Genomic DNA, 23,222 nt, shown 5'->3' on the forward strand with positions numbered 1-23,222 from the left:
TTCGTCGATGAATTTCAGTTGGTTTCACACCTTCACTACGCAAAAACCGAATAACAGAACGCTGTTCTTCCCTGGTGCAAGTCGCAAGTGGGGCGGCCATCTTTATACTGATACTGCGACGGTATGCGTGCATCTGCACTATGCTGCCACCTACAGGCCATTCTGCACGCTGTTTGTAGCACGCTTACCAACTTACAGGATAACGGCGCGAAATTTCGATTTGTTATTACAAATTTAAGGTTTTCATTTGACTGACATTTGTACGTATGTTCTGCTGCAGGAGGACAGGTGAGAAGAGATGGTGCGGCGATCTGAGGAGGAACGCCAGGTGCTGGGCACGGCGGGCGGGCTGCAGGGCCTGGCCAGCGGGGACCGGAGTTCGATCACCGCCCGGCTGGCCGAGTGCGGCCGGTTCGCCGGAGCTGCCGTCAACATCGTCGCTAACATCCTACTGGTCGCCACCACCGGCGTAGAGCTCTTCACCGATAGGTCGGAAGAAACAGAGAGGGCCTCCATCACCGCCTTCCTCTTCTCCGTCTCCATAATCAATCTGATCAAGGTACGTGTTCATCTACATCTACCTCTACATCTACATGGATACTCTGCAAATCACATTTGAGTGCCTGGCAGAGGGTTCATCGAACCACCTTCACATTTCTCTATTATTCCAATCTCGTATTGCACGCGGAAAGAATGAACACCTATATCTTTCCGTACGAGCTCTGATTTCCTTTATTTTATCGTGGTGACCATTCCCCCCATGTAGGTCGATGTCAACAAAATGTTTTCGCATTCGGAGGAGAAAGTTGGTGATTGGAATTTCGTGAAAAGATTCCGTCACAACGAAAAACGGCTTTCTTTTAATGATTTCCAACCCAAATCCTGTATCATTTCTGTGACACTCTCTCCCATATTTCCCGATAATACAAAACGTACTGCCTTTCTTTGAACTTTTTCGATGTACTCCGTCAGTCCTATCTAGCAAGGATCCCACACCGCGCAGCATTATTCTAAAAGAGGACGGACGAGTGTAGTGTAGGCAGTCTCCTTAGTAGGTCGGTTACATTGTCTAAGTGTCCTGGCAATAAAACGCAGTCTTTGGTTAGCCTTCCCCGCAACATTTTCAATGTGTTCTTTCCAATTTAAGTTGTTCGTAATTGTAATACCTAGGTATATAGTTCAATTTACGGCTTTTAGACTGATTTATCGTGTAACCGAAGTTCAACGATTTCCTTTTAGCACTCGTGTGGATGACCTCACACTTTTCTTTATTTAGGGTCAACTGCCACTTTTCGCACCATTCAGATATTTCTTCTAAATCGTTTTGCAGTTTGTTTTGATCTTCTGATGACTTTATTAGTCGGTAAACGACAGCGTCTTCTGCAAACAACCGAACACGGCTGCTCAGTTTTTCCCCCAAATCGTTTATATAGATAAGGAACAACAAAGGGCCTATAACACTACCTTAGGGAACGCCTGAAATCGCTTCTGTTTTACTCGATGACTTTCCGTCAGTTACTACGAACTGTGACCTCTATGACACATAACTGATACGATATTCCATATGCACGCAATTTAACTACGAGCCGCTTGTGTGCTACAGTGTCAAAAGCCTTCAGGAAATCAAAGAATACGGAATCAATCTGAAATCCCTTGCCAATAGCACTCAACACTTCATGTGAATAAAGAGCTAGCTGTGTTTCACAAGAACGATGTTTTCTAAACCCATGTTGACTGTGTGTCAATAGACAGTTTCCTTCGAGGTAATTCGTAATGTTCGAACACAATATATGTTTTAAAATCCTGCTGCATATCCACGTCAACGATATGGGCCTGTAATTTAGCGGATTACTCCTACTACCTTTCTTGAATATTGGTGTGACCTGTGCAACTTTCCCGTCTTTGGGTATGGATCTTTCGTCGAGTGAACAGTTGTATATGATTGTTAAGTATGGAGCTAATGCATCAGCATACTCGGAAAGGAACCTAATTGGTATACAGTCTGGACAAGAAGACTTGCTTTTATTAAGTATTTGTAGTTGCTTCCCCTACTCCGAGGATATTTACTTCTACGTTAATCGTGTTGTCACTAAGGCCAGTATTACGCTATCATATTTCTTTGACGAAGAAATACGATCAGGTGTTCGTCAAATTTCTTCGACAATGGTTTTTGACCTGGCGCTAAAAAGGGGTATTACGCTGTCATCATGTTTTCATGTTTTTCACAAAAGTTGAAGATGGCGGACAACAACAACTTGTTACTAAGCGATGTACTTGCTTGTACCACAATTGCATTTTGTGTGCATTTGGAGAGAAGCGGCGGGAATAAAGGAAGCATACTTGGATGAAGCCGTGGGTTGTACGTCGAGCATTCAGCGAAATTTGTTATGAGAGCAACAGTGGACGCCGTCAAATCTTAAATAAATTACTTACGAATGGAAGAGAGGGCATTTCAGTGTTTCTCAGTAAAGTGGCTGCTCATATTACAAAGCGGAATACTCGTTTGAGAAATGCTATGTGTGCAGAGGACAATCTTACCATAACACTGCGTTTTCTTGCTACAGGAGAGAACTAGTCTAGCTTACAGTATATCACTGGAATACCACAGTGCACATTAACCAAAACAATTCCAGATACGTATAAAGCGATTTGTAAAGCACTGAAGGAGGAATATCTGAAGATAAATAAGGGCTATATGGGCATTAAAACTATTTTTATTTTTGAATAACGTAATTAATAGAATTAGTTTTGTATCCCGCCTGGATAGGCGGCGCGTGAGTCTGCTCCTGTGAACTGCTTCTGTAATATAGGCCGAGAGTGAAGGAAGCAAGTAGGGGCAGGAGAGGTGAAGCGCTTCGGTACTGCATGTAACTAACACTTTTTTACTAGAGTCAGAAAACACAAGTAAATAACAAAGGCTTACATAACTTTGGCTAGGATGAGCACGTAGGTGTGAGGTCGTAGTTCAAGTCGGATCAAAGTCGCAATAGCAAGCTAGCCCACTCGGTAGTAGAAGCGATACTTCCAGGCCGTCTGCTCTTGATGGAATGGGGGCAGAAATCAAGACGGCACTCGCTGGGCTCCACAGCGTCGGCCAGAGGGCCATGTGGTCAGCGTAGTTAGTCTTTTCTCATAGTGCCAACTTACGAGAGCGTGCATCCACGTTGTGGCATAGTAACTATCGACGCCACAATTAGTGTTCCAATAACAGATAAAGAACTTTTAGACTTGGGGCTTCCAGAGTTCAAAAATAGATAAAGTAGAACGGAGAGGTAAGAATTTTAAGTTTTTTTTTTTTAAATTTTATAGCGTGACGTCCTCTATTGCGGCTTGCTGAAAATGTGTCTGGTTGTTTACAGATGTAGAGGTGGATGGCTGCTGATGTGGATTTGAAGAAGTCTGTATTATATCACACATGCCCATCAGCACACGACTAATAGCACGCATTGTGCTGCTTGCTAGCCCCGCACCCAATTCTAGGCCAGATTATTATTTAGAATCGAAGGAACATACCAACTTTGCAACCATGTTTACAAACACACTACAGAAGTCAAAAAGCCATAGCGATGCCAGTGGTCTAAGCGGTTATATTTCACACTGCAGTGAAGAACGACTTTTATGATCAGTTCTAGTATGAGGCTCTAAATTTGATCATATTTCTTCGACGAAAGGCGAGCTTTGACAAGTTCCTCACTACACTACCAAATTTCTTAGTATGTGTGAATTACTAAGCGACCAAACTGCTGAGTTCATCGGTCCCTAGGCTCACACACTAATTAAACTAACTTAAACTAACTTGTGCTAAGAACATCACACGCACCCAAGACCGAGGAAGGACTCGAACCTCCGGTGGGCGGGGCCTCGCAAGCCGTGACATGGCGCCTCAAACCACGCGGCCATTCGGCGCGGCGTCAAATTTCTTTGAGATAAATATTTGACATGTCAACTTTGACAAAGATCTATGATAATGAATATAGGCGTAAGACACGTTCGGAAATGTCACAGGAGCGTAATACTTGCCTGCTCAGATGTGTGACATGTATCGCAAAATTCTTGTCAATAGCTGTAAGTCAACCGCCCGTGGTAGCCGCACGGTCTGAGGCGTCTTGTCACGGTCCGTTCGACTCCCCCTGTCGGAGGTTCGAGTCCTCCCTCAGGCTTGGGTGTGTGTGTTGTCCGTAGCGTAAGTTAGTTCAAGTTAGATTAAGTAGTGTGTAGGCTTAGGGACCGATGACCTCATCGGTTTGGTCCTGTAAGACCTTACCACAAATTTCCAAAAAAAATTCCAAGCTGTAAGTAACACCTTCAGCGACTTGCCTTACGAGAGCTCACGCTGGCTGCAACTTACAATGAATGCTTGTGTGCGGCACATTCACTGTTTCGGCCATATCACTCCTACCTTCCCTCTCCTACCTAAGAAAAACCGTCATTTCTACGCGACGATAAGCACAGAGATTTATAGTGTTTGATCCGTCGTTTTCTCAATCATTGCACTTCTTATCTTCAGCAGCACATCAGAAATAATCTTTAGCAACAAAATAATTTCCCTAACATGATAGCCATATTACCAAATCGCATTCTGTATCAACAACCCGTCGTTCGAAGATCTTGCGCAAAAGACGAGAAAAATTGAATTCCTTTCAGATTTGACTGTTACTATCTTCTATTGCAATAACTATCTCTTATATGTATTTGCCTGTGGCACATTCTTGTCAACCTCTTCCATGTCCCCATCACATTTCCCTCTCCCTTGTCCACAGAGCCTCTACTGCAAATTTGTGTTCTTTCTCAACAGCTATTGCCACTGTCATTTCTATCTTCTCCTGTTTCATTATCTCTTCTGTTTCTCATGTTACTAAATACGGGTTCAGATGTGTTGAACTAATCAATATTATTGTTGTCCTTAATCCCCTATACTGTTATTATTATTATTATTATTAATGTAAATTATTACCGTCATTCACTATCATTATTTTGTTGACAATTATAATTGTGTTCGTAACGATTTTTCAGATGTACATCATTGAACGTAAGGCATATATTGAAACTGATATTCTTTTGTGATATTGTTAGTTTGTGTTGTTCATGGCCATACTATAATCAGGCTAAATATACCATAAATAAGTAAATACGACCTGGGGAATCTTCTGACCCTGAATTGTTTACTTCAAAAGAAAATTACTTTTCACGTTACGCCCATTAGTTCAACGACATCAATAACTTCCTCACGCGTAAACCTTTACATATTTCGCTGTAATCATCACGCAACACGACATACGGCAAGTAATTTACCGGCACGGAGGAGGTGAGGGGGGGGGGGGAGGGTGGCGGGTTGCAGTTTTCACAAAAGGTACCAATATTCCTCAGTAAGTTGCTACCATAACCAATTCCGTTCTACGGGATGACCTACCGGAGACAGTTTCCAGGAGAATAGTAGTATCGCAATCTATGTTACTTCCTTCTGAGGAAGGTACCCTTAGTGATATCGAAACCAGGACAAGGTTTGTACATTAAACTTATGCAACCGGTTGGCTGTAACTGTAATTACTGAGAACAGTGGTACGTTGATTTTTAACAAAGAAACTTTCATTTGTATAAAGGCAAAGTGGGGCAGACACGAAATGAATGACGTATGCATCGCCTCCCTTTCACCACTAACAGAAATATAGTAGCTGATGTAAAATATAGCCATCCTGAAACAGTTCGATTCCCGTAGCTCACTCGGTACATATCGAATGGTATGAAATCCGCTGCCTTCGGCAGCATGGGTATTCACGAAAAATACACAAGTATGTGGCTTTTGCTTTGAGTGTAGGAAGCTGTTGCAGGATCGACGAAAACTTCTTAGTGAAAACTACATTTGTTGGAGACCGCATCCTGTACGCGAGTATGTAATATTTCAAACATGGGTGGTAAAATCCCCCCTCCCTAACATGTTATCTTCTAAATTATTAATTAACACCACAATGAGATTCGACACTGACACGCACCGTGTTCCTGATTTGCGCCCTTAGCACTACTAATACTTTGAATAACGCTAGTACGATGTTACTAGACGTGGCGCGTATAAGTTGCCAGTATCGTGTCTAAGTAACAACTGTACGAGTGTCCTAATCTATTAAGTACTTCAGACTCAGTAGCAGTTCGTACTTCAACGTGTATGTTAAGTGATGATTTACAGTCACTAATATCAGTCGTATTCGTTAAGACTGATGTATTATAAACACTAAATATTTAGCGGCAGCTGTGTTGTATAAACTATCGACTTAAATCTCTATGAAAATCCGAGCTCTCGACGACAACAAAGGCTGTCTCGGTCACAAAAGTAACTGCCGTTTGCAAGGACTCACACAAACGTACTAGTGTCCAGTGCGACCAAAACTAACATTGGAATGGCGCATTTATTCTCAATTCTGAACCCTTTCTAGCAACTAAACAACTAAAAAGAGCAACAACTATAAAATAGCCCAGGTCTAAAACGGCCCGTCCTACTCCTTGCAGAGGAGACTGAAAAGTGCAAAAGAAAAAAAAAATTGAGATATGCTGTTTCTTGTCGTCAAGTGCTGCTCAGCACAAATCCCGTATCTCAACGTTGTTGACATATATTACAATTCCCCTTATGTTTGAACTACAGCGGCCTGGAGTTGGGCTGGAATAAAAGAAAATGTTAACACATTAAACAGTCGTAAGTAATCCCGTGAAGTGTAAAGAAATTCACTCTTGTAGCTAATAAGTCATAGAATTCAACCTCTTTAATAACATTGTACCTACTAAGCTGGAGCCGTATCCTTCCGATTTCATATTAAATGTACCGAATGTAATTTTTCTAATAAAGATATCACGACGCTGTTTATTTCTTCTCTGTGAGTCCATTCCATACCCTAATGCAAACCTAGAAAGTCTGCAAAACGTTCGACGTCTCCTCACTGGACTTAAATTTCAAATATGTGAATAGATGGAAATCGGATTGTGAGTATTCGTTCATCAGACACCTCAAATGTCCCACTGGTAAACCATCTTTCTTGGAACATACAGTACCCTGATAGAAAACGATTTTTTGAGGTATGAGGAGAGAATTAATGACTTTTTCTAGATCCAAGAATCACTATCGTCCCCGGCGATGAAATCAACTTCACTTACTTTGATATGTGTACATTGGCAATACTTTGATTGCTGTTTCGTCTCAGACATTAAGTTATCTTAAGTATTATTCACTGTAATTATTTGACGCACCAAATCATTCAGCTTAACATTGGTCAGGAATTCTTATTTACAATGTGTAACCTCCCCACAAAAAATATTAAAAAATAAAAATGTACCATGCGTAAACTCCCCGCAAAAATAATAATTAAATGAATTTTTTAATATTGTAACCTCTGAACAAAATTGACTCCCATTTGTAATCTGTGTGCAGAAATGCATTCACATTTAATGTTCCCACAAAATTCTTTTCTCATTTAATGTTAAGTTCGGAACAGAAAAATTCCTAAAAACCAAAATAATAAAAAAAATTCAGTAACTTGGTAAATTTTATGACGACAGCAACGCTGCGCCTCGGCCCTGTATTCTGAATAAAAAAAGCAAAAATTCTTAAAATTCTTACCTCAATAAAAACTGCAAATACATCTGCTCTTACATAAAAAAATTTCGGCACAGCTCCGTGAAATGCTGGCCTATCCTTTGTGATTCGTGAAAGGAATTAATTATTCATTGGATAAAATCTTTAAATTGAAATGAATGCTTTTTCTTTTTTTAAAAAAATTACTTTATATTATAAAAATTATTATTGGGGCATTTTTTTGAAAGAAATTAAATGACAACCTTCTACAATACTCATCCTCCAGAGTCCTGACCAGAGTCCCGAGCAGAGCAGCCAGCCGACACGCGCCGACTACTGCCGACTCACGCAGACTAGTCAAGACTACTACAGACTACTGTCGACACGCGCAGACTAACGCAGACTCGCGACAAGCAACAACTAACGACATACTGCTCTGTGGTCAGAGACTCTCCTAAGTCTTGCCTATTGCAGGCAGCGCATATAGCGCAAACCTCACCTCTTACAAATGGATCAGTGATTTTTAGTATTATGTTAGTAGCATATCTGTGGTGTTTCTGACCAAAGGTAAATACACTTAGCGCTGCAGAGTACATTACGTATGTAGTCCATTATTTTATCAGCCATTAAAAACGAAGCAGGCCAGCAGTATATATCCGCACAGACTAGGACATCTACTTCTTTTTTTCTCCCGTTTGGCACCCGAACTAGACTAAAACCTGATCTTTTTAAACCACCTGGTGCAGGACACAATGGACCCTCGTATTAAGTGTCACAAAAATGTTTCCATTACACTGTCTGCATCATTGTCCTGTAAGAGTTAAAAAAACAGATGTGACTCTTTTTATTGATACTACTGGTGTAACGTGCAGAATAAGGTACACTTGTCCCTTAAAATACGACTGTCACCCTCAAATTAAATGTCACAATATTACTTCCATGTCTAAACTATCCTACTGTATAATTGTTCTATAACATTACCAAAGACTTGTGGCTTAAACAATATGCTAAGTAAGAAAGGCAGTGATGTTTGACAGATGACGACAATCAAACAGGCATTCAGAACTAAAACAGTATTGTGACACCAAAAAGCACACACTGTGTCTACTATATTTGTCATCGGGTTTCGATACTGAAGCTTACTTGTACTACTCCAAACATTCTTCACATTCATAAATTGATAAATATTCACTTATTCCCTATTGCCTGAGACACTACGTTAGCCACTAGAAAACTGAAGTTTGTTGACATTGTCATCCAGGATGTCCGAGATCTTTTGTAAATTTATTTACTGAAAACCCACGAAGTCAACATCGCACATGAAATCTTCTTGATTGAGATTGATTACTTGTTTTGGCTAAGAATCTGGCCATTTTCAGATCATAAAACATTCTTGATTAGATGTTGGTGGCATTACGGCTTCATACATCGTTAAAATCTTTTTTCAAAATGATAACATCCATACAGAATTAAAAACAACATTTCGTCGTTTGAGGGAAGAGTAACAGATTTCCTAACAAATGTCACTGATGTAAATACTGATTGCGTCAGTTACTAAGTTTTATGGCGTAACATCTATGTTTTATGACCATCATTCAGTTACACTGGCCACGAACGATGAATTGCTGTTATTAATTTGTGTGGATGTTGCCATCTTAAGAAAGATTTTAACAATGTGTGAATCTGTAATGGCATCAGCACTAATCAAGAATGTTTTGTCATCAGAAGGCGGCCAGATTGTTAGCTGAAACTAGTAATCAGTCCAAATAAAGATTTCATAAAAGGATTTTGTCTTCATGGGTTTTAAATCCCTGAAATAAATAAAATAATACAAAACTGCTATAAAGTGTTACCCAGTACTTGAACCACCTTTATAACTTAGACATTATTTTATGAAAATTCATTGAAAAGCATTTATTATATCTGAATCAATACACAGAACAATTGTAACCTCCGCCAGATGCTATTCACATTCGCACATAACGGGGACATGTGACGCTTTCAGCTACCCGGTTTTCGTCACTTTTCAAAAATAAGGGTTTTCAACTACCTAGTTTTGGCCACTGTCTTTCATAAGTCATGAATGAATTTCACAAGATCTCTGTTTAACAGTCGGGACTGATTCGTAAAGTCGGAATATCTTATTATTCAAGTCTGACAGAAGAATTTCGTAGTACTTAATGAGACACCAAAGCTATACTTTGGAATAAGTTTAATCAGGGAAGTCGCTATGTTCTAGTACAGGACATTGAACAGTAGTTTTAACTGGTTTTGACAACCTTTCGGCTGAGTGTATATCTACAGGAGGCCACTCATTAGCGATTTGCGTGAGTTTTTAACACGTGGATTCACGCTGAGAAACCATAAATCCTTTGGTAAACTAGTGACTACGTTTAAACGCAAAGTATCTTTCTTTCTGTTGATAACTCTTTTGAGCAGTCCTTGCAGCGGACAGCGCATAGATTATATTTTCCAACTGAGACCTATCTGTAAGTGTAGAGGACATCAATTATGAAAGTCAAAGCTATAGCTCCGGCACTGTTTTCTGTAACATCGCGTCTTTCTGGTTCATTGCCATGTGATACGAGTTCAAGGCAGCAATCTTTAGTGATCAGATTTGCGACTTATTACATAACTGTTTAGCGTTGGCTAAATCAGCACATGAAGTAACGTACACATCTTCTTCGAATATCTTCTCTGTTAGTTGCGTTTAATAATTTCCCCACATTAATAAGTAAAATTTAACGTTTGAACTAAGGAGAATTTGGTTCGCTGTGTCCGTCACGGATCAATGACACTTTCACTGAGGTCTTCCAATGAACGACTATTTTTTTGGGTTTTGTAATATTAAACGACAATGATAGCTATATACTTTATGATTTTAGATGTTTCCGGTTATTGACAGTCAATGGTATTATCTGAATAATAAGATTACATCAATGACTACTTAGCTGTCAATGTGGAACTGAATAAGTTTAATTTTTATTTACTAAAGAACCCTCAGTCTCTTGAACTACACAAATATTCTCACTTTAAAGCAGAACATTACTGCAAATTATAAATGCGCTTAGGCATAACTTAAATATCATTAATTTAACATTATTAGCAACTGAGACAGAGATGGACAGAAAATCCGAGTTATATAATTTCCTAAAGCTATAGCAGAGGTCGCAGACAGTGAATAAGAACTGACTCCAGTTGGTAATGAAATGGAAGTTGTGTTTTATGATAGCTATAACATGGAGATGCTATAGGGCTGAATCCTGAACGTGTACCAGAGACTGTACAAGAGGTAGGCGACTTTTGCTGTCTTGAAAGTGGAACAGAGAAAGAGGCTACATATAAGAGAGAGACAGTAGCGAGGAATGAAAGAGTCGGAAGAGAGTTCTATAAAATGAAACAGCTTCAAGCACCCATAAATGTAAACCAATTCAGTAAAAGATTATAAGTAAACTGTGTTTGAAGCACTGGCCTGCATGGGCATGAAATTCAGAAAATGAGGAAAACAGAAATGAAACGATTAATGTCTTTCAAATTTAGTTTCAAAACGGACAGTTGAAACTCAAGTGTTCTCCTAATCTACTCCCAGTCATCCCTTCCACTCTTCGCTAAAATACTCATGTGATTACTTTTGTAGATGTGAAATTTGTATCGTTGACCTTCGTTGTTTTCTTTGCAAGTTCAGTAATGTTATTATTTTCAACATTTGAAGAAATTTCCCCAGTTGATAAATTTCGTTATTCTCTTCTGGAGTCTTGTTTTTAAATTTAGTAGCGTATACTTGTAGGAGAAATTGTACGCCTTTTAGTCGTCACAAGAGAATTTTTATAATTGACAACAAACGTAGTAAAAATTCGAGTGTCATGAACGAGATCAGGGGTAGAGTCACTTACCGCTAGGATTATGAATAGACGCGAAAACGAGAAGAATGCAAACTCTCGCTTATTGTACAGTGCTGAATATTGTTTAATATCTCGAGAGCAGTAATTCACCTCTCACATGGTGGTGAAAATAACACATAACTCGTGTGGTAGTGAAGGGTGATAGTGTTGCGTTTTGGGGAAAGATAAATTAAATTCTTGTAAGTGATGTCTTTCGATATACTTGTAGAAAACAAGTAAAAAGACATCTCTAGTAAAAGTGTGTAGTAGGGGTGACAATGAAAGAGGCGGGAGGAATGTAAAGCAATTTTGTTAAACATATGACTGTCCTACGATAATGATGTAGGCTAATGCAATGAATCTAAACTTAAACAACCGTGGGATTCGAGCCCGGGTCTCTTGCTTACTAGGCAGATGCCCTAACTGCTGCGCCACACTTTGGCTACCACAGCTGCACAGATTACCCCAGTACAGTCCCTCTGCGGTATAAATTCCAATTCACACTTCAGCCCATTGATATTCCTCCTCTAAACTCGCATCAGTATTGATAAGGCTCTCCAATATTGGAACAGCACCTTATCATAGAGCAAAATTTGGTTAATCCTGCTTGTACCTTAGATGTAGGTGACGTATTAATCATATAATAATTACTATACCATTTATACCTAAGGTATTGGCAGGATTAACCGCATTTCACTCATTGCTCAGGTGCTGTTCCAATAATGGAGAGGCCTTGAATTACCTATGCGAGTTTGGAAAGGGAACAGCAGTTGGCTTGGAATTTTTATTGTGTAGGGAGACGTACTATGGCAATCTGTGCAAGAATAGCAACTGCACTGCCATTGTGGCATAGCAGTTATTGCTTCTACTTACTAAGCAGGACACCTGGTTTCGAATCCTAGTGCTGGTACGAATTTTGATTCATTGCTTCAGCCTACATCATCATCGTAGATATACCGAGCGAGGTGGCGCAGTGGCTAGCACACTGGACTCGCATTCGGGAGGACGACGGTTCAATCCCGCGTCCGGCCATCCTGATTTAGGTTTACTGTGATTTCCCTAAATCGCTCCAGGCAAATGCCGGGATGGTCCCATTGGAATGGCTCGGCCGGCTTCCTTCCCCGTCCTTCCCTAATCCGATGAGACCAATGACCTCGCTGTCTGGCTCCTCCCCCAAACAATCCAATCCATTATCGTAGATAAAGTTGAGAGTCAATATGTCTCAGAAACATCAGCTATATATGATTAGTATAAGACTTTCCTTATGGAAAACCAAATGTTAGGAATTTGGGGGGGGGGGGGGGGGGAGGGAGCGAGGCTTACACGTACGGGAGAGCGTAGATGGGGGTGGATGGGACGGTGAAGGAAGATGTAATTGTGGAATGCATGTAGAAACCTCAATTAAACGAGATACACATATGGCTTATTACATGTATTCTTCTTCTTTAGCCTGCAGAAGAAACTACCATGTTTAGTTTTCTTCAGTATTTTAATCGATTGTTAGTTCTGATTGGCAATTGAAAGGAGGAACGGCACGTATCTTGGCCAGTGAACATTTCCGGAAATTCGAACTTACTAACTTGGTCTTTAATATACTCTGCATCGGTACAGTATAAACACTGGATAACTGTGAAGGTGTGTTTGTTACGAGAATGAATTTATGTAAGGCGATTAAATTTTATGGTTTTTGTATGAAACCAGGTAGTAAATTGCTTTTGCTTTTCACAGTGGTCTTCTTCTGGTACAGGAAGGTGCTTTACGAGGCGTTTTCAATAAAAAATGTTAACCCTTTTTTTCTCAGCCAGATATGGTTGAAAAACTGTGAAATTTGTTGTGGTATATAGTGAAATGTGCTTGAAGTTCCGATAAGTGGGGCGCTATACATATACTTCAAAATTACATCTGTACAGAGGTGCATTCCACGCTGGGAGCCCTCATTGAGTTTCTTTTGTCGGAAAACCAGGCCATCGCAGGCATTCGTAGGTACTTGTAAAAGCACGGTGAGCTGTCTGATGTCCTGCGTGTCGATCGGCCGCATACAGCTGCGACTCCAACAATGTTGGGACGTAAGTCTCATTGAAGGTGATCGACGGATCACAAACTCCTCGTTCCTCAACTGGAGCAAGGCTTCGTACAAGTGTGCACACACACGAGGAGCTCACAAAGCTTCATTGGACTGTTCTTTCTCATCCACTCTACAGCCCGGATCTCGCACCTCAACTTACTTCTGTTTGGCACGATGAAGGATGCGCTCCACGGGAAGCAATGGGTCGATGATGGGTCTGGTAACGCGCGCCACGGGATTTGAATCCGCGCCGGATGACATGGACGTCGAAGACCCCTAGGGGTCTCTGGTCGCTGTGGGCCAATAGCAGCGCCCCGATGAAGTATTTAAGCGCCGGCGTCTCACTCAGACGTCCCCCCCCCCCCCCCCGCCATCTGCCCATGGCTATGGTGTGCCATCTTTGTGCCAACATTTTAGTGCAGTGTTTACAGTGAGTGTTCAGTTGAAACGTCCCCTTTGAACAATTATACATGACTGTGTTTAAACTGACACACAATATTTTTAGCGCAACGCAATCTGACTTTCAATAATCCCTACAAAAGAATGGCCCCGACTAACATTAACCTATACCTTTCACAAATCACATGACTCACAAAAATCTTCGTTACTCGAACTACTGCAATACAGCGAGCACCACTACTGCCAGCTAAATAAAAGATTCAAACTACGGAAGGCACTAACTACTGAGAGGCATAGATAGCAAATGAAAGATTTTAATAGAGAACAAACAATGTATTTACCTTAATAGTCATAATATATATAGCAGTTCATGACATCCAGTCTTACAAATTTCACACCTCTGCCATCTCTCTCCCCACATCCACCACTGCTGGCAGCTCACCTCCAACTGCGCAACGCTACGCGCTGTTCACACCCAGCTGCCCAACACCAGAATGGCAGACAACAATGCAAACTAGCCACAGACTGCACACAGCACAGCCAGTGATTTTCATACAGAGCGCTACGTGGTGTTACCAATATAAGAACCTAAACAGCCTACTTACATAGCCCCCATGCTCCCCACAAAAAATTTTACAAATTGTTTTGGGCAGTGGCCAATAATGATTTGATAAAATTTTTCATAATTACAATAACAAAGAAATCAAATGCACACACTTATTGATACAATGTTGGTCAAAAGCTAAAATTTTCTCACTGTCAATAAAGACAGTCCTGATTATTCATCACAGTAAAATTGCAGTGTTTTTCTCAAAGTCTGAGCAGTAAAAGAAAATGCACACAGAAGTTGTGGATTTCCATGCAGTCTTGAAGAAGTAGTGTTGTCCTCCCAACGGAAAGACAGTGCTGACTCTTGACATGCAGACAGGTAGTGGGCCACAACAGAGCAAACCCACAGCAGAGTCAATCAAAGTTTTGAAGAATATTGGTAGGTAGGTCATCACAGAGTAGATCCACTGTAGTCCTGGTAGAGATTACGGTATTGGTGGGCCATCAAACGTGCAGACCCACTGTAGTCCTTGTAGAAATAATGGTATTGGTGGGCCATCAAAGATTCCGACCCACTGTAGTCCTTGTAGAGACGGCCAGCAGCCATCTGTTGCGACTGTGCAGGTGCACAATCATCATCGAAGAGTCTTGCAGACAATATGGCAAGTCCATGAACCACCACTTGTGCACTCACAAAAAAAATTTTTTGAAATGTCCTTAGAACCAGCAATGCTGTTATCCAGTCCCTTGCTGAATTATGAACACACGTGCAAACACTAACAGTCCTCCTTTTTTTCACAGATTGTGCATATACTATGACCAACAGAAACGTGAGCAGTGAAATGGAACTTACAAGTTAATAATATGATAAACTGGTGTCGATTACAATTTTATAACATAAGAATACAATTACAAAGGTACAAAATACATCATTAAAGAACATAATAGTACAGATAACATTTGCAGTAAAACAGGCTTTACAAAAGAATAGAAATAAACATGCACATCAGTGTTACAAGAATTATGACATAAGTACATACATAAAGATCAGAATAACTTTTGAAACATCAACTTCACATATGAGCAACAAAACAGAACAGATAAATAATATCTAAACATCTTTACAAAGTAAATAACATAGTATTAGAAAAATTCTACAATGTAACTCATATCAGCTAAACACATAGACAGGAAAAACACAAATATACAAGAGTACACAAACACATAGCAGAATATCACAAGAGGAAAGGGCAGGGTTTGTTTTCATTGTAACATTTGGTACTGCAGTCCAACCTAAAACTTCATTCCATAGATCTTTCGTCTTATATCAACATTTGTTTCCACCAAAAAAATCCTATCCAAGCATGCTTTCTGTATTTATATGTTCACATATTTCTTACCTCATTATTTATTTTCCATTATCTTACCTCATCATTTATTTCCAAGAAAATCCTACCTATACCTGCTTACTGTACTTTTTTCATATGTACTTCTCAATGCATTTCTTACAATTCATCGCAACTCATTCTCTTATATAGTCTACCCCCTCTTAAGCTAACTTAAATCTACTGAGCTCAGATGCTAAACTAAGGGACGAGATAATGCAGCAACACAAAACAATTAACACAAACAGCAGTGACAAAAAAATGCAGATTTGCAAAGCAAGCAGTATTATAGAAATTAGCAAAGCAATTGCAATATTACAACTAATATAAGGCAATGTGCAGCAAACAAAAAAAATAAATCAGTAGTAAAACTGGCTTAACAGAGTAATGTAAAGTGAAATTTAGTAGCACTATGCCTGGCAAACAGCAGCAGCAAATGCAATAACTTATATCTAAACACGACATAGCTCAAGCAGAAAAAATATTACACTAAAGACAACAATGCAGACAAGGGAAATGTATATTCACATCTTAATGTCTATGTAATTAAAGTGGTGCATCATAAGAAGTTATTCTACTAAAAAAATTACCAAGTAGTTGAAAAGAAAATTCCGTATGCAATTCCTGTGAAGGGAAATGTCTTTTTATGCTCCTTCGTTTTTTTTTAATAGATCATAAAATTATTTACTGGATCTGTAGGCATAAAATATTTATATTAGTACATCTATTAAATTTTATTTTAATCAATGCTGCAGTGCAGCTAGGAACTAGATATTAAATAAAATAGGCAAAGCAAGGCGTGAAACGTCATTCACTAGCCATATGGCATTTCATAATGCAGTAAACAATCTATCAACTAGCAAGACAATAGACTTGAAATGTTTCTCATCATTTCATTTCAGTAAATATCATAAATTAAGAACTCTACAGTGTAATCATGTTTTCAAGTTTGAGGGTGTCGTATTTATGATGCTTTCTACAAAGGAATGTCAATAGCGAGGATAATTGCCTCTTTTTTTTTCTTCTCCACCTGTGCCAATGAAAAGCACACACTAATGGCTTTTTTCCTGGCGTCCATCACGCAGCTGGGTGGCCACGACGCATTACGTGAAGGTGGTCACTTAACTTTCTTACCGAAATATTTACGACAGCAGTTTCCGCTACAGTGACAGTCTCATATAAAAATATTTCACGCGTCAAGAATTTGCATTACAAATCTGTAGAAACAAAATCCTATTGACATAACAGTGTCCAAAAAATTGTCGTCAGCATTGTAATACATTCACGCATTTACATACATTTCATAACTCTTAAAGTACGATTCTTGGGTTCCAACAACCTTTTCCACAAATCAGAGTACCTAACCACTATTCATTATTCTTACCTTATTATACATATACATATCATCGACACTTCTACAATATTTCATCATAACCGCTATGTAGCATAATCAAATTTCTCATATAGCACCAGCTTATTGATCATAAACATAGGTTAGGTTAGGTTAGGTTAGTGTTTTTTGACGTCCTGTCGACAACGAGGTCATTAGAGATGGAGCACAAGCTTGGGTTAGGGAAGGATGGGGAAGGAAATCGGCCGTGCCCTTTCAAAGGAACCATCCTGGCATTTGCCTGAAACGATTTAGGGAAATCACGGAAAACCTAAATCAGGATGGCTGGAGACGGGATTGAACCGTCATCCTCCCGAATGCGAGTCCAGTGTGCTAACCACTGCGCCACCTCGCTCGGTCATAAACATACCGCAACAGCGTAATACACATCGTCATCATAACATCATAAAACCTCAGCCAAATCTCAAAAAAGGCGTAGCTTTCTGCAATAATGTCAAAACCTAAAAAAATTCTCTGCTCATTTCAATAGTGTCTTCTACCTCAAACGTACTTTAAAATCATTCTCCCTTACCAAATACATCATTCAAAGCTCTCGTAGTATCACAATGGTTCCCAAAAAATATGAACAGTTCACAAAGTACAGACAAAATACAATTTCATAAGTGTGAAGTTACCCAACTGTGTAATTGCGTAAACATGTGTCACTGATGTAGTAAAAAAAATGTTTATCTCTCAGTTAAATGATCAGATAGCCATGTAATTTGTGTGTTAGAGAAATAGGGTACCGATGTGTAAAGTTGTATAAGCCTACACCATATTAGCTAGGGCTCCTTCTGCTTGCCAAGCACATGGTTCACAAAGTAAACGTGTACCCCCCTGAGGATTAATGTAATTATACCCTCAGGTGTTACAGATTACAGCAATGGAATGAAATGTATCGCGGAAAACTTGCTTTGTAATTCAAAAATATTTAAAAATAAATGTTTTAAGTACAAAATTAATCACTGAAATGCGTGTCCTGTAGGGCTAAATGTGCGTCTTGCTGTAAGATAATTCTGTTGAAGTGTCGTAGTTATCGTCCTCCGTAAGCAAAGTTCTGCTGAAGTCAATGTACTCACCTCATCATAAACAAAAGTGAGATGCTCTGCGTATAGATATCATGGTTATTATGCTTATTGCCACAATGAAGAAAGTACTATAATGTAACGTATTGTTGTGCTACGAAAAAGGCTGTCTCATTGTAGCTATACCACAAAAGTTACTACTAAAACATGTTTTACTTTCCAGAATAATTCAGAAAACCTGTGCAGATATAAAACAGATACACCGCAAAAACAACATTGTAAATTGTCACTCATTAGTAGCGTCGTGATAAAATCGTGTAGCTGTCACATAAACTAACCACTGTGTCATCTGGTATCTCACAGAAAGTACTTTAAATCCAGAATGTATTTTCAAGTAAACCAAAATGTTGCATTAAAATCTCATTAGCAGTACTGGTAAATGTTCTACATATGTGAGCCTTATAGTCATTACGTAATCGTGCAACTAACAAGCAAGAATGTACACACACAATAACACTGTGTCGTATGTTCACAATAACAATGCATTCGTTATTTCTGTTTAAATAAGTTCTCTTGGTTCTTGACTGGATACTTAACTTCAAACATTGTTCCATATTAACAGATTCTAAGTCTGACAAAGCATACTAGTAATGTAAAGCGAAAAGTTATATGGCAAAGACAAAGTTAAAAAGCAGATTATCTTTCAATAAACGGTTTTACATGTGAAATGTGGTGTAAACCTTTACTCTCCCTAGTATGCAGAGTTTGAACTTGAATGCAATTATCATGCGGTATACGTCAGTACAGAATACTGGAATTTTTCTCAAGGTTAGCGTCTATGTTATTTTTCTCTGAGCCAGCCGGCGCACGTGGCTGCCTGCGGTGCGAGTCATTGTCTGTCTCTTTGTTGGCGTGCGTCGTTATTGGGATTAGGAGACCAAACTTCTACAAATTCACCTTGACAAGAAAGCCCTGCCCTGTTTGAAGCTCGCCATTTCTGATGGAATTCAGGTCTGTCATTTTGTCGGTAGTTTACATAGTTTCTTGTTTGTCGGTCATGTGGTGGAGAATTTCTCCCGGAATCGTAACTGCGTGGGGGACCGTTGCGTCTGAAGTTATTCTGTCTCCCTTGATAATAATTATTTTGGTTCCCATATTGTCTGTTTCTATGGTTGTCTCTGTCACTTTCATTACTACAGAAATGCGATCTTTCTCTGTAACTATTATTACTCTGCCAGTGGTTGTCATACGGGTGGTGTCTGTTTTGGTCACGATTTGCGTTGTAAGAATAGACTTGTCGTGTCCAGTTATTGTTTCTGTCGTCACGGAATTGTGACGGATGTGACCTGTAGTGATTGTTTTCCTGTTTTCGCATCCCGCGACTGTCTGTGTCAATTTCTAATTCTTGTAAGAGCCCCTGAAAAGCTTCAATGTCGTCTTTGCAACGTCCTGCCAAAATAATATGACGTAAATGTTCAGGCAATGCGGATGAGTTCTGAGGGGCTGTATGGGTTTGAAAGATACTGATTCTTATGCAACATGTCTTCAAAATATTTCATAAGACTGGAAAATTCAGATTGTTCGAAACGATTCATCATTAGATGTTATGTTTTACTCGGTCTTGTGTAGCTTGAGACCAATATGCTGAGAGGAAGGCACTATAAAATTCTCCTTCACTGTGGCAATCGTGAATGACAGATCGCATTCTTACAGCTGGTTCATTCTCTAAATAGCCACACATAAATTCTAACCTGTGCTCCAATGACCAGTTGGGAGGAAAACAATGAGAGAATTGATGAAGCCATGCTTGTGGATGAATGTCGTTGTCAGAATTCTTAAATGTTTTGAATTTACGTGTAGTAATGAACAGCTTATAGTCAAAATCATGGTGTCGGTGAGTCGCACATCGCTCATTGTTACTTCGTTTCGGCGGTTCCATCTCAAAATCCAATGCGCCTTGCCAATTTCTTTCATAATTTCTGATGCGTCCTGTGTTATTATTTTGTGGTTGTTCCATATTTCTATGTCCCTCTTCCCGTACTGCAGCACGAGTGTCCTCTGAAATATGTAATTCTTGTATTACTTGTGCCAACTGATTTTGTACTTCCCGGATTTCTCTTTTATACTGTGTATTGATTTGATTTTGATTTTGTTTGAATTTTCTAATTTGTTCATACTCTTCAGTGTCCGTGAAGGCTACAGGTCTTGTGTCATTCAGATCATCATCTACCTTTGTAGATAAGTTAGTGAACTGATCCGAAAGTTCGGCTACTTTATCCGTTAGTGAAAGTATTTCCTCTGTGTGTTTTTCTGAACCAAGTTTCAGAGTGTCCATTTGTGTTGAAATCGCAACTCCTGTGTCTTTTAAGTTTTCCTGAGTTTTTGCAAGCTGCATAACCGAATCGGTAGATGCAGCTGAGTCAATTTTAGCTTGCAAGATGTCGTGATTTTGATGAACAATAGTTTGCAGTTCCTTTATGGCTGCTTCGTGATTCTGTAATGCATTTTCATGACGCGAAAAAATAGGTTGGAAATGCTCACAAATTTGTGTTTTTACATCGTTACAGGCTTTTTGACATTTCGATTCGATTTTATGTACCTCAGTAGTTAAATCTTCACGTGTTTGTTCAAGCGTGGTGTGAAGATTTTGTTCCATTGCGTCTAACTTTTGAAGATTTTGTTCCATTGTGTAGCCTTTGTCCCATTTGTTGTATTAACTGTAATAACAATGCACTGGTGTCTGAAACATGTTCTTCAGTGCTTTTCGGCAGTGAATTTGCACCGGCAACATTCACATTTTGACAAGCGGAAAATGTGTCTTGACTCATTTGAGAAAACGGTGAGAACCCAAAACCTGAGTCTACAGTATTTGCAATATTGTGTCCTGTCATTTCGGAATCCTGAGGCGAGCTGTTGCCGACCGATCGATCGATAATGCTTCCCTGTTCACTAATTGTTTCACTGTCTACACCATTATTTGCCGCCCGCTCCATTTCCCTATGCACAATTACCAAATTACTACTTTGAATGTCTGTTAATTCATTACACAACGGTGCTGATAAGCTACGCTCGTCGTCACTATTATTTCTCAGTTTACTTTGGAGCCTAGTGTTACGTTTTTCACACGCCATTATTGTCACAATATTTCACACGATAACACAGATAAGCACAATTTGAAGAGCAAAAATTAAAGAACACATTAACATAGCACTGAAAAAAATATCTAGTTAATTGCAAGCGCAGCTGCGAAATACTTGGTGCAAATTTACATGCATGCCACAACTGTTTTACTGTACAACAATGAAAGACTGCAACTACAAAGGAGATTCTCTCTACAATTACGCGCTAGCAATAAACTAAAGCTACACTAATTACACAAACTACAAGAAAAATCAGAAGATTCCGGTGAGGTATCCTCGGCTAAGGGTCGACATACGGAACGTCCCCTTTGAACAATTATACATGACTGTGTTTAAACTGACACACAATATTTTTAGCGCAACGCAATCTGACTTTCAATAATCCCTACAAAAGAATGGCCATGACTAACATTAACCTATACCTTTCACAAATCACTTCACTCACAAAAATCTTCGTTACTCGAACTACTGCAATACAGCGAGCACCACTACTGCCAGCTAAATAAAAGATTCAAACTATGGAAGGCACTAACTGCTGAGAGGCATAGATAGCAAATGAAAGATTTTAATAGAGAACAAACAATGTATTTACCTTAATAGTCATAATATATATAGCAGTTCATGACATCCAGTCTTACAAATTTCAATACTCCGCCATCTCTCTCCCCACATCCACCACTGCTGGCGGCTCACCTCCAACTGCGCAACGCTACGCGCTGTTCACACCCAGCTGCCCAACACCAGAATGGCAGACAACAATGCAAACTAGCCACAGACTGCACACAGCATAGCCAGTGATTTTCATACAGAGCGCTACGTGGCGTTACCAATATAAGAACCTAAACGGCCTACTTACACAGTGTTGTGTGTCTTTTCCGAAGTGTTGCGAACGAACATGATACTGTTTCGTTGGGTGTGATTTTTATATCTCTTGCAAACAGAAACCAGACTGTCGCCATGTTTTTTAATTGTCTGTATACTATGTTACCTGTCTGTTTCCTGAGTATTTTATTACCTTTGCCAACCCTTCGCTTTATGCTTTAAGTCACCATTTTATTGCCTGCTTTTATTGTTTCTTATCTTCTTACATTTTAAAAAGTCTGTAGGCTTCAGAGCAACGTAATAAGCTGCTGCCAGCCCGCCCCCTTTGGGGGAATCGAAATTCAATAAAGGAAAAAAAAATTTTGTTTTCATAACTGGTGGACGTCTTGGATTCGTTTGGTTGTTTCTGTCACCATGTTGCTTCTTGCGCGTTATCGTCGTAAGGTCTCTCTCGATTGTCCGTCATCGTTTCGTTTCCGTCCTTTCCGTTCGTTTGTTTCTTGGCGGGCCGCCTTCCGTTTGGTCCCGCCGCGCTTTCTCGCCCATCCCATGACCGTTCCGGTCGCGGTTACAACAATGGGTAGGTTGCTGATGCATCAAGGCGATGGCTGCATCGTCGACCAGCAGAGTGTTACCATGCGGGCATAGAGGCCTTCCCAGAAAGGCGGCGTAAGGCTGTCGGATTGAACGTAGATTATTTTGAAAAATAGATTTTTGTAGCCACAGGAGTGAGTAAGTAGGTGGTGTATTGAAATCCAGAATAAAACCAACCTGTTTTCAGAAGAAAGAGGCGGCCGGTATGGCCGAGCGGTTCTAGGCGCTTCAGTATGCAACCACGTCCACTACGGTCGCAAGTTCGAATCCTGCCTTGGGCATGGATGTGTGTGATGTTAGGTTTAAGTAGTCCCAAGTTCTAGCGGACTGATGACCTCAGATGTTAAGTCCCATAGTGCTCAGAGCCATTTGAACCATTCAGAAGAAAGAAGTGTTGTATTACTTATTGGTTCA

The 23,222-nt window shown here is 39.8% G+C and overlaps 1 protein-coding gene across 1 annotated transcript in view; it reads left to right on the top strand.

Annotated features, from left to right (window-relative positions):
- Positions 1–298: 298 nt before the first annotated feature.
- Positions 299–23,222, top strand: part of LOC124803404 (odorant receptor coreceptor-like) — a 57,354-nt gene continuing 34,430 nt past the window's right edge. The window contains exon 1 of the mRNA XM_047264588.1: positions 299–559. Within this exon, the coding sequence (XP_047120544.1) occupies positions 299–559 (261 nt within the window). The remainder of the gene's footprint in view (positions 560–23,222) is intronic.

This window comes from Schistocerca piceifrons, chromosome 6 (assembly GCF_021461385.2).
Source record: "Schistocerca piceifrons isolate TAMUIC-IGC-003096 chromosome 6, iqSchPice1.1, whole genome shotgun sequence".
Lineage (NCBI taxonomy): Eukaryota > Metazoa > Arthropoda > Insecta > Orthoptera > Acrididae > Schistocerca > Schistocerca piceifrons.